This window comes from Camelus dromedarius, unplaced genomic scaffold, assembly GCF_036321535.1.
Source record: "Camelus dromedarius isolate mCamDro1 unplaced genomic scaffold, mCamDro1.pat HAP1_SCAFFOLD_198, whole genome shotgun sequence".
In the NCBI taxonomy this organism is placed as follows: domain Eukaryota; kingdom Metazoa; phylum Chordata; class Mammalia; order Artiodactyla; family Camelidae; genus Camelus; species Camelus dromedarius.
The window spans coordinates 113,823-126,642 of record NW_026989822.1 but is presented as its reverse complement, the minus strand read 5'-3'; the positions used below and the strand labels follow the sequence as shown (position 1 = coordinate 126,642).

The following is a 12,820-nucleotide window of genomic DNA, read 5'->3' as shown; positions in this document are numbered from 1 at the left end:
TGCATTAGGGACACAAGATCACAGAAGGAAAAAACCGAAATTCTAAAGAAAATCTTCAAACGACCCGGAGAGGCAGTGTCAGTAAATGCTTAAATACATGACACCCTGTCCACCGAGCGGTGAACGGTGCAGCCACTGAAATGATGTCAGGAAAGACATTTAGGAAGGAGCGTTCGTTGAGGAAAGCGGGTTACAGCGAGCGTGGTGGGTCACTCCGTCTTAGGGAGGGGGCACCAGCGTCACCCCCACCGGTACCAGCACGGCCGCTGGGCTAGTGTCACAGCATCCTGCGAGGCACAAGCGTTGCCCCCACTTCCCAGGGGAGGCCCCGAGGCTCGGAGCCGCCCGCGAGGGCCTCCTGACAGGCGTAGCTGAGACGCACTGACTATTTGGAAAGAGCAGGGCTTTTAAGGAGGGTATCGGTGATGTGCTGTGAGTGAAAAAGCTGCGTGTGCGCGCTTTCCATAAACGCGGGCCTGCCCAGGGCGCCGGAATGCTGGCTCTGGACAGAGCCTCCCTGTCGCGGGCAGAGACGAGAGGTGTGCCCCGCAGCCCGCCGGGCGGAACTGGCTCCCTGACCGAGTCCCTGGCTTGTCGAGGGAGGCGGTGTGACCAGGAAGCCAGGTGGTCCACACACACAGGTGCTGAGTGTCCCCAGGAAGGGCTCTGATTTGCATCTGGGGGTTGGGCTTCCTGCCTGGCAAGCATGGCCCACCCCCAGTGTGTTTCCAGAGAAAACACGTGGAAAGTCAGGTTTCACTCCCAAATGCGAGACAGGGAGGCTGATGGGCCGATGTGAATGGGCCTGGATCCCGTCAGAAAGGAGGGGTTCATGCCCTGCGAGGGGCTGCTGAACGCAGCCTCAGCTGCAGATGCAAACCCACGGGGACATGCATGTGGTCCCCCACCCTGTGGACCCCGTTGTCCCCAGGGGCCTGGACCCCTCCCGCTCATGGGCCATGAGACTGCGAGCGAGCTGCCTGCGCCCGCCAGGCCCCAGTGTCTTCACCTCTGAAGTAGGAGCGAGGACTGCCCTGCCGTGATGGTGCACAGAGCGCAGGTGAGCAGTGACACGGCCCTGCCCTGGCTCTGCTAACTCGCTTCATCTCCCGCAGAAGGACCCGGGGTGACCCTCACCCCACACCTAGGAAAGCGTCTCTCTCATGGCCGCACGCCCCGAGCTCGCGGCCGGGTCTCTGGGCACCCAGGACGCGCCGAGCACACGGCCGGCCTCGGCCTGCGGGTCGGGTCCTGGCCGCGCCGCCTCCCCCCCATGCCCAGGGCAGCGAGGACGCCCTCCTACCTGGCGGAGATGTTGGTGAAGTGCATGTAGGACGAGATGACCACTCCGATGCATCCCTTCCCGCCCTGCAGGAGGGGAGAGAGGTGGTCAGAGCAGGGCGCAGCCCTTCACCCCGCGGCGTGGCATGGAGCCTGTCTGGAGGGGAGCGTCCTCTGTGCAGACCTGCCCTGGGGCGGGGCACACGCCTACGGGAGGCCGCTGGCCAGCAGCCGGCTGAAGCAGGTGCTCCCCGGGCATCCAAGGACGCCCCCCAGGCTGGTCTGCACAGAGGCGGCCACTCGGTTCCCCGTGTCCCAGTGAAGCCGGGGCAGAAGCAATGGACACGACTCATGCCCCACGCACAGGCCCAGGGCTTGGAGGGCTGCACACATGGCCCAGAGGAGCAGGAAAGCCGAGCCCAGCCAGCCGCCAGCATCACAGAGGACCAAGGAGCCCGGACAGGGCAGCCCGGCAGGACCGAGGTCTCTGCTGCCACCATAAGCTGGCTGCAGGCACCCGGGCTCCGTGATGGGCCCCCTCCCCCTGGTGGAACCAGGGACCACCACCTTCCGGAACACACCGCCACGACTCCGGACAGCGGTCGGCAGACCAGCCACCTCTGCCCATGCCCGGAGCACCGGCCACCTGTGAGTTACGAGCTGTTTTTACACTTTCAAACAGCTGAAGAAAAACCGAAAGGATGCCATTCCAATGACACATAAAGTCACATGAACGTCACACGTCGGTGTCCCCGGGGAAACTCTGTCAGAACACGGCCACGCCTGGCTGCTCAGGAACCTCGGGGCTGTGTCCACCGGCGACAGGAGGTGTGACGGGCCCATGGGGCCCAGAGCTGTGGGTGCTCGTCTGGGTCTCTCCAGAACAGTGGGCGACAGACCTGGTCCAGAATCACGTGTGCCAGACGGCTGTGCCACCAGCACGCAGGTCCCCAGTGCGTCCTGGACAAGGGAGGATGGAGGATACTTGGGGCTGGATCCTGACGCGTGAACGGCATCAGGAGCATCCTCCCCTCGGCCTCGTGACCCCTGTGTCCTCGTGGACACTCAGTGCACTCGGGCAGACGCACAGCCAGCCATCCACAATGGACCCCAGCGCCTGCAGCTGGAACCGTGCACCCCCCGGGGGGCTTCTGTTGTCAATCCCTGCACGTAGACAGCACCTCCGCCCAGTCCGCATCCGCGGGGGCCTCCGCACGGCTGTCCCCAACCACCAGCCACTGTTTCCAGGGCGCTGCTGATGGGCAGGAAGTCTTCAAGCACAAACAACCGTCTCTGGGACTTGAAGTTTTCATCCGGATCACTGATCACAGGATTCGCCGTGAACATTCCTCTCCAACGACTCCAAACTCAACGGTGCAGAGGGGGCGAAACCGTCCGGAAGAATCGCGGGGTGGTTCTGCTCAACCGGTACTGGCGAGTGAGGGGGGTCTGGGGACACATCCCCGCAAACGCCACCCCATGTACCCACCTGGGCAGGGCTGTGGCAGGCTGGCCCGTCGGCCCCATGCACTGGGCCCTCTCCTGGGAGGAGGGGCACACCTGCAGGCCCAGCACGTCTGGACAGACGTCCGCAATATCCCGCCAGCAGCAGGGTGACCGACTTCCCTCAGCATCCACGCCTGCAGGTCCCAATCACGAGGCCGCTTCTCCCCCACAGCATGCTTCCTAGAACGTCTCGGGAAGGGCTCACGGCCTCCCCGACAGCGTGAGGTGGGCAAACTGCTCTTGAGATACTTCAAGGTGTTGCCGGTGAATCCCATTAACAAGATGCGTCTGGAGAGCCAAGCGCTGTCTAGGAAAGGGCGCGCTCTGGAGGTCACTGCATGCCAAGTCCCTTGTGGTCCAGAGATGATCAGCTTCGCTTGTCTCTTCAAAGATGCAGCTTTTGATTTCACTACTTTTTCTCTGTTTTTTCTCCATTTTAACTTGGTTAATTTGGCAGGAGAACCACTGGAACCACCTGGCTGCTGACGAGACAAAGTGATCACGTCAGATGCGAGAGAAAGACAGGCAGAGAGACGCCTTCTGTGCCCCCGGCGGCTATTCTTCGGGCAAGCGACCGTCAGGTGCCCGGGGCGTGGGAGCTTTGTTTCACCCTAGGGGCCGGTCTCAGGGCTCCTGTGGGGCCACAACACGAAGGGGCGGCTCTTTTAAATGCAGGTCCCTGATGCAGAGGGTTTTGTGCAGTTTCTGAGCGTGCCAAGTCGGAGAGAAGAAACACTTCCAGGCAGAGACGTCTTCACCTACGAGACATGCTGATGGCCTCGGAGTTCGGTGTAAAATGCACAGAGCAGGGGCAGCCCCTCCCTCCGGGCCGGAGCCCGCCCTCCGCACCTTCCCTGGGCAGAGATTTCCTCTCCGGGCGCGGCACGAGATCGTGGTGTCTGGGGAAAGGATCAAGCGTGCGGAATCGGGGGCTGCGGGGGAGGCTGGGAACACTCCAAGGCAGCCGAGAAGCTGCAGAAGCAGGACACGGGAGGAGGGAGGGGAGTGGGTCCGGGCAGCCCAGATGCTGCCCATGCCAGGGTGGAGACATCCCGTCCCGTCGGGAGCCTGCAGGGGAAGCAGCCTGTCCGCCGTGTCCGGCCAGCTCGGCCGTGCAGAGCAGATGGCCCGTGTCGTAGCAGCGCCCTGCTTCTGGAGAAGGGGCTTCCGTTGATAACAGTGTGTGGAAATGAAGGCACGCGCTCTCCTGTGGTATTTTACTGCGTGCAGCTCAGCCCCACACGTGCTGAAGCTGGATGCTGGGAGGCTGCAGGACTCTTGGGTTTTTTTCCCCTAAGGATGGGTTCTGAAAACCGACCCACAAACCCCAGTGGGCGGGCGCTCACCCTGCAGTGAATGACGACCACGTGCTGGGGGTCGCTGTTCAGCCAGGCCTCCTGCGCCTTACAAATGGTGCACATCTTGTCCAGGGGTGGCGCGTGCAGCTCAGGCCAGCCCACGTCCAGGATCTGTGGGGCACATAGAGAAGGTGATGATGGTGCGAATGAGAAGGGTGCCCCGCCCCATCAGTGAACAAAGGATGCCCCGGCCGTCCAGCCGTCAGCCGCTGCGCCACCCCCGGCGGTGCCCGGGGGTACTCAGGACAGGGGTGGACAGGACACTGGCCCTGGAGAGCTCAGGTGCACATCCAAGGTGATTCCAATGAGCCCAGACTTTGTACCTTCCCGTACATAAAAAAGCACTAAATTCCTTAACCTGAGATGCCTGGTTTTCATTAATTAACAGGCATCGCTTCATGTTCCAACTACCCCGTCTTTGATGCAACATCTCATATATCCTGGCTCCTCCCTTACCTCTTCAGAGAAGTCCCTCCCAGAGATCTGAGACGCTGTCTCCCGGGCTTCAGTCCTCAGTTTCTTCCACTGAATAAAACCTCGTTCTCAACTATTAGGTTGTGCTTTTTTTTTTTTTTCCAGTCAACAGTGTTTCTTTCTTTCTTTCTTTTTAATTTAGCAAAATATTTCATTTTAGAGTCAAGAACAACACTGCCTGTTCCTTTTCTAAAACGTAGTGGGAATTGCGGCCAGGCTGCTTTACTGGACGGAAGAACATGAAAGATTGTGTTTTCCCCCGGGGTCTTAGCTGTTTTTCTGCGGCTGGGAGGGCAACTCGGGGAATGGCTTTCGGGAGCCGCTGAATGCCTGGCTCACAGGGAGAAGCCCCGCCTGGCCGGCCCTGGGTCAGGGGTGCTTGGCCCCAGCCGCTGCCAAGATTCCTCTGCTCAGACTGCAATGGCAGCTTGGGAAAGCTCACAAGCCACCCCTGCGCCCACTCACGGGGCAGATAACTTCTCCTCAGAGGAGAGGGCCCTGCCCCGCAGAGAGGAAGGCCTCCGAACCTGGGTCACAACCGAGAAACACAGAAAGCCATCGTCATGTGACGAGGTCTGTGCGCAGACACACACGCCCCGGTCTACACCCGCGGGCGCAAGGGTGTCATCTTTGCTTTCCTCTCCTTTTTTCAGTGGGGAGGGGAGGCAGAGCTCTGACTTCTTATAAAAGCAATAGAAATTGTGCCAAGTGATGGCGAAATTCAGAAACAGGCCGGGAGCAGAGAAAGTCACACACCCCTTCCCCACTCGGAGCCGACAGCTGTACGGTGCCATGACCCCCTTGCACTGCATTTCTGTGCACACTGTGCAGAGCTGAATCCCTGTTAAGACTTAATTCCTCGCTTTTGCCTTGTTGACCAGCAGTGACACAGGCAGCTCACTGTGCCCTGCTTTGTATTCCAATGGTTCCAAATATCCCAACATGTGGAATATATATATATATATATATACATGCACCATATATACCATAACTTACACTTACAACAATCCACAAAATGTCCCCTAAATCTTGCCTATTAAAAAGAACACTGTACCAAAAACAAAGAATATTGAGGGGAGGGTCTAGCTCAGTGGTAGAGCACGTGCTTAGCATGCGCAAGATCCTGGGTTCAACCCCCGGGACCTCCATTAAGTAAATATATTAAATATATTAAACAGATAGATAAACTCAATTATCTCATTATCTCCCCCCCCAAAAAAAGAATAATGGATGGAGGGGGGAGATCTTTGAGGTGAAAGTGTTCTGGATCTGATCGTGGCAGTGGTCTCAGACACACACACACACACAGCTGCAGGGAAACCCAGTGGAAGCTTCATGCAGTCTGTGGATGGTACCAAGGTCCACTTCTTGGCATTAATATTTGACTCTGAGTTATGCAAGACATGACCCCCGGGGAAGACAGGGCCAGGGCTCTGTGGGATCTCTCTGTATTATTTTTTTCAACTTCCTGGGAGTTTATAACTATTTTGAACTCTAAAAAGGTTAATTAAAAAAAATTAGTCATAGAGAGGAGGATATAGCTCAAGTGGTAAAGCACAAGCTCACGTGCATGAGGGTCTGGGTCCAGACCCCACAACCTCCTCCAAAAATAAATAAATAAACAAACCTAACTCCCCCTCTCAAAAAAAATAGATGAAACAAAATTAGTCCTGGATGTGAACAGTCCCTAACACCCCTTCTTATGTCGTATCCCACAAAGACCTGCTGAGGCGGGAAGCCCCATAAAAAGACAGGCAGGACCCCCAGGCAGGGCCACTGCTCTCCTGCCGGCACCATCTGGGTGCCGGCACCATCCCAGAGGCTCTGTCTCACCTTTTGCCTCTGAACCAGGTTACTTACCCCTAAAATTCTATTGGTTCCCTGAACTCACTTCTGATTGGTCCATTTGTAGTGCTTCATTTGCATGGAGCTCACTCCTGATTGGTTATTTCTCTCACTCCTGATTAGTCCATTTCCCTCACTCCTGATTGGTCCATGTGTAGTATTTCTTTTGCATGGAGCTCACTTCTGATTGGTTATTTCTCTCACTCTTGATTGGTCCATTTCTCTCACTCCTGATTGGTTATTTCTCTCCCTCCTGATTGGTCCATTTTTACAAAGCTTGTTCCTAATTAGTCAACTTTCGTTATACCTTATTTGCATATGATGTTGCAAAGTGTAAACTGGCAGCCTATAAATACCTGTGTAAACCTACAGTCGGGGTCCAGAGCCTGGAGTGTTAACTCCTCTGGGCCCGCTGGTGTAATAAACCTGAGTTCTCCACCCCTCCCAGTGCTGCTTGGTCTCTCGCCTGGATCCAGGTTGCTGTCACAACTGAGCTGTCACACGTTTTCTGCAGCACTGCCACAAACTACTTTCATATGAGCAGGACAAACATCATGGACCTACCTTTGGGTTAAGCTTTGTCAGGTCACATCTCTTTTCCAAAAGGTTTAACACCTACGGGGGGAAGAAGCAGCCGTTAGTCAAACTGTCACCCTCAGGGGTCAGAGAAGAGAGACCTGCCTTCTCAGCGCCATTTGCCTTTGAGATATCAAGGAAGACGGAAGACTGAGGTGTACGGCGTGTAAATGTCACGGAATGAAAAACCAACAAAACAAATGGATGTTTCAGGCCGGCAGACACACCCAGAGGGCGTGGCGTTCCTGGGAGGATGGGAGCAGGGTGAGGAGATTGTCCTTGCCCTGGAGCTGCGAGGGGACCGGTCTGGGAGACCCCAGGGCCACATGCTGCGCCCCTGGACCAGTGTGGTCTGTGGAACCGACCACACCCCTGGGAAAGCAGAAGGGGAACAAGGGGGTACTTCAGCACAGACCTGGGTCCTGGCTCTTTGCCTCCCATGCCCTGGGACATGTGCCCTTTAACACCTCCCTTGAAGGGCCAGCGCCTGGGGCTAACACACCTCACCCTGGAGGGTCAGTGTGCCGGTGGGGACGTTCTGTCCCCGCAGTCACCTATCAGAGCAGACAATTCAGATGTCCCTGGGGAAGACAGGTGCAGTCTGGGGTCCTTAGAGTTGCAGAAGACACTGCATGTCTTTCCTCCGATTTTTCTGAGTTCCTTGTTCCCAAAAGTGGTGGGGACCCACACTCTTGCTGTTTGCAAGGGGGGCTGTGGCCTCGACAAGGCCCCACTGGCATCAGGGGAGGACCTGCCCCCCAGCACCAGCCCCAGGCCCTGGCAAGACCCCTGCGGACAGTGAGTTGGAGCAGGGAGGAAGGAGGGACCAGGCTCAGCACGTACACTGCCTGGGAGGGGTCAGGAGGAGACAGCCCGCAGGGAGGAGGACCGGACACTGCCTCCATGCGTGGCCCTGGCCAAGCTGCCTCTGGGTCCTGCCTGGCCATTTGTCACCTGAGGGGGCTGATAAGGATGTTGGCTTGGGGTAAAGATTAGAGCTTCAAGGAGATACCCGAGGCCACACCCGGCAGGTCCAGGGAGGCGAGGAGCTGGAATTTAAGTCAAGTCATGATCAGAACCCACGAAGGACACAGACACAGGGCCACTGACAGGCACAGGGTTGGGGGAGACGGAGGGGGTTCGGGAAGATGCTGTCCCCCACTTCTCCTCACCGTGGACTCCAGCCAGAGATGCCCCGCGTTTCACAGTGGACCTGGGCAATGCTCGGTCCTCCAGGCTGACCTCGGGGGGACGGAAAGCAGGCATCCACACCAGGGAGGCCAACCACCACCCTCAACCCAGTGGGGAGGCGGGCCTGGCCCTGCCCATGGCTGCCCTGGCCCAAGGAGACCTGGGCGTCCCCCAGGGCGGCCCTGCCCGGACCACCACGGCCCTGTGAGTCCTGCTCCCTGGGGACCTCGCTCATGACCCATGGGTCCCAGAGCACCAACCTGTGGAAAGATGGATGGACGGCCAGAGAGACCCCCAGGACACAGGGGCGGCGGCTTCCTCGAGTTTCAGCAAACTCAGTGTCCTCCCAGCTGAACCCGTGATCAGGGCTCCCCTCAGTGTGTTCACCCTGTGTCCACCCCCGTCCCCACACTCAGCGTTCCCCACACTTGGCGTCCCCCCACCCCGACGCTCAATGCCCCCCCAGCCCCGCTTACCAGGTAGTTGTCCCCATCCTTGGACCTCAGCATGCATGTCACCTCCTGCAGGTTGTGCAGGTAGGACTCCTCGGAGCATCCGGCGGGGAAGGACATGGCGATGATGTGCTCGATGATGTAGGTGAGGTCCAGCTCGTGGCTGTCCTCCATGGTGGGGCTCCACGTCACAGGCCTGGGGGAGGGGCGGCTTTCAGGAGAGGCCCTGAGGACCAGGGCCAGGGGAGGGGGGACGTTCGCTTTGTGCACGCCGGACCTGATGCCGGCACCTGCAGGGTTCCTGTCCACAGTCTGAGTACTTCCCGTCATGGGAGGGCCCGCGTCTCAGTGGCCTTAACAGACTGGGGCAGGGCGTATGCAGAGGACATGGGGCTCCCGGCAGCGCTGCGGGCCTGATGGAGACGCCTGCAGCGGGCCGGCCGGGTTCAGGAAGCCGGGACCCTGGAGGGAGGAGCCTTCCTCACTCTAGGGCATCAGGCCCGTGGCAGGGAGCTGCGAAGAAGCAGCCCATCGTGTGGGGTGGGTGGTGGAGGCATCTATGCCGGCGGCTAGTCCTGTGTGCACCAGCCCCTGCCAGGTGTGGGGGCCGCAGGCCCAGGGACGGGCTGGGGAGGAATCCCAGCTGCGGGAGGTGAGAGCTAACGTCTGCAGGAACCAAGGGCGAGCAGACCAGGGCAGGTGGCAGGAACCGGAGGATGGGGTCTGGGGAGGGAGGGAGGGGGGTAGAAACGCCCAGGGCATGAAGCCGGTGGCGGAGGGCAGCCCCTGGCCAGAGCTGGCTGGTGTGGGGAGGCCCGGGGAGCCCGGGCAGTGCCCCGCTTCCCATCACGAGGACGCGCTGCACGGGGGCCGTAGCCCGAGGTCGCCTCCCAGCAGAGGCCCCGGGGAGGCGGGTGGCCTCAGGGATGAACAGTTTTACATTTATTTCTAAACAACAAAGACAAGTTTGAGAGATATCTACTACAAGGTCAAATACTCAACATCATGAACCTTTCAAAGTGGGTTTATTCAAATCTACACAATGGCCAAGGTTTTTTTCTCTACCTTATGCCCCAGACATGGATGTGAAAGAGTTTTGATTCCTTTTTGAAAACCAAGTCACGTGGTTTTTGACACTGGTGTTAAAAAACAGCAGTGTGTCCTGGGCAACTGTCATCTCCCTGGGGGCCCGTGCGTGTGGAGTGCTGGCTGGGGCCGTCCCGGGCACCTGCGTGTTCTGCGGGCTGGAGTCCGTTCTGGAACTCACCCCTGGCCCCTGTCCCAAATTGCATTTCACCATCAAATTGCGGCTATGTAATTATTTACTGAGCGTTTCCACAGTCAGGGATTCTAACGCTGGGCGATCACACCCAGAAAAAGAGACAGCGCCATGGCGTGACGCCCCCTCAAGCATTCATCTTAAAACTGAAGACGACATCTCAATGACCACGGGTAATGCTGGGAGGTCTGCCCGCGGCCAGGGGCACCCCGAGGATCCAGGGTGACCGACACTCACCTGCACGGTCTGTCACAGCACAGAGATGTGGCCGGCGAGGGGGCCCACAGAGCCTGCAAATGACAAGACACGGTCACTTGGAGTCTCCCGCCACCCACACGTTGCAAGCCCTGTGGAGAGGGAGGGGCCGCGGCCTCTCTGCAGCTTAATCGTAAACATTAAGTCACAGCCGCCACTACCAGCCACCTCCCCACCTGGAGGGTCACCCACTTAGCAGGTCCTCTCGGCGCTAAGACTCCACACACAGGGGACACGATTCTGGGAACCAACAGCGCGTGATTCCAAGGGGGATGAAGTGATGCCCTGGGCCAGCACGTGTAAATGTGCTCGTAAACAGAAGGCGCTCAGTCCACGCCGGCCACCATGACGATCATCATTGTCAGCGCTGACGTGAATGAGCCAGCTAATGACTGAGAGAATTTTCAATTTTATCTGCTCTTTTTTTTTTTAAAGCTTATCCAACAGCGGGGAAAGCGTCAGGTTGTAATTACTTTCTGGTTCACACACCCTCCCCTGTGCATGTGTGTGCGCGTGTGTGCGTGTGGTGAGGGCTGTGTTAGTTACAGTCTAGGGAGCAGGCACAGTATCTCAGGAGATGCACCCCCAGCTTTGTGAGGATGAGTCACCTCTGTGGTGTCAGAAGTGGGGATGCCCAGTCTCAGAGGGGTGTGCGGTCTTGTCACAGGGACGGAGGGGAGAACCCTGGGGCCCCTGTCATGGCTCTCCTGAATGCCTTCCTCCATGAGCCCTGCCTTCCCGCCACATCTCCACCCTGCTCTGTGGCCCAGCCCGGGACACATGCTCCGGGTGGGTAGACAGATCCCCTGGCTCTGTGCTGACGCCACTCCCAAGCCCGGTGAGTGCCCCCACTGGGCACCTGGCTCATGTGGTCCCCACGGTGTGAAATGAAGGGATGGAGGATGAAGATAAAGGCTGTTTCAGCGATGGTCACAGATGTTGTCCTGCAACCACACAACACATACCCAGGCCAGTCCCCAACCCCAGAGGTCATGAGCTCAGCCCCAAACAGACGCAGGACCCGGAAGCCCCCTCCTCCGTGCAGACATGAGAGGGGCCCCGGGCTGTCCACTCTTCCCTGGCAAAGACATGTGCCGAGGTGGTCTCCTCTAACAGAGGGGGCTGGGGACCGACGGGGCTGACTGTTCTTGGGGGCTCCCTGCAGGCTTGACAGCTGGGCCGGGCGCAGAACCACCAAGCACTCCACCCGTTGCATCTCCCCGACCTCGCAGACCACCCTCCCCGGGGCCCCACGCTGGCTCTGCCACCGATGGCTCAGACTGCCCCTGTATACAGGAGGTGCTCATTCAACGCTGGCCACTGTGGGCTCCAGTTAGACAGGCCCCGATAATGAGATTTTTTTCCTATTAGAACAGCAGAGATTAAAATCTTAAATTGTTTTTTTTTTAAGTATTGGTGAAACGTAAGCTGATCCATTTTACAAAACAGCGTGTCTGTACATATAAAAATCCCTTAAAAGGCCTGAAGCTGGTGATTTAGCAACATGAGGGATACTCCTGAGGAAATGACCAGAAAATCCCTAAGTCCATGCGGACAGGGTGCTCACTGCACCAAGCACAAAACAGACAACAGCCTAACAGGGTGGCCACATGCCTCGGTGACACGGGACAAATCACATGGCTGGGAGGGCGGCCACATGCCTTGATTACGTGGGAGAAACATGGCTGGGAGGGCAGCCACATGCCTCAGTGACACAGGACAGACCATGTGGCCGAGAGAGAGGCCCATGGGGGCCCGAGAGGGGCCGTGATGCCTGCCCCCACTGGCCACAAGCCCGCTCCCCGGGGAAGGGTGGGTGATCACACCTACACTCACTCCCACTCGAACACACACCCGGAAACATCTGGCCAGACGGCGGGTGGACGGGGCAGCGGTTGGCTTCTGAACGTTCGTTTATATTTTTTCCTTACTTTTTCCTCTATGGGCGTTTTCTCCTTTCCTCCTTAGAGCACAGTTTACTTCTGTAGCTGGCAGGAGGCGGCACAATACCTCAGGGTCGGCCCAGATGGAGTTCCAGCTCCCGGCGTGGCACTCTGGCCTCCCCGCTGCCGTCACGGGACTCGGGTGCCCTCCTGGAAGCACCGTCTACTGTCTGCTGTTCCTTCGGGTCCAGCAGCCGTGCTCACCGTGTTGCGTTACACTGAGTGTGTGAGGAGCGCACACAACACGTCTGCCCAGTGGGCCCTGTGCGTAACTCATAACTGAACAGAGCGGCTGGCCCTCCCTGAGGCCCCACCACCGAGAGACAGCAGCAGGTCTCAGCCCTGCAGGGGCCACCGGCACTGATGGGGACCGCCGCCTGCAACGGCAGGCCAGCACGGGGGGACCAAGCCGTCCCCTGGTCCTTTCCAAACTGCCTGCATCTTCATTAAGAGCTGCAAACTCTCGTCAGCAGGTTGTGCAAACAAATGGGGACAAAGCAAAGCAGGAGAGACAGCAACACCCCGAGGAGTGGAGGGGCCTGGGTACCTGTGATGTCCCATCACTGACCACCACGTGACCAGGCCGCCCCACCGCTGCTTTGCCCGAGGGGCTCCTGCGTCACTGCTGACACAGCCCCCTAAAGCCCCCATCTGGCCAAA

The 12,820-nt window shown here is 58.4% G+C and overlaps 1 protein-coding gene across 1 annotated transcript in view; it reads right to left on the bottom strand.

The window, feature by feature from the left end:
- The window catches only part of LOC105088898 (tensin-3), an 82,486-nt gene extending 73,614 nt beyond the window's left edge, over window positions 1-8,872 (bottom strand). The window contains 4 exon segments of the mRNA XM_064483989.1: window positions 1,304-1,368; window positions 4,134-4,256; window positions 7,029-7,079; window positions 8,708-8,872. Of these exon segments, the coding sequence (XP_064340059.1) occupies window positions 1,304-1,368; window positions 4,134-4,256; window positions 7,029-7,079; window positions 8,708-8,857 (389 nt within the window). The 5' untranslated portion in view covers window positions 8,858-8,872.
- Between the last annotated feature and the right edge of the window lie 3,948 nt (window positions 8,873-12,820).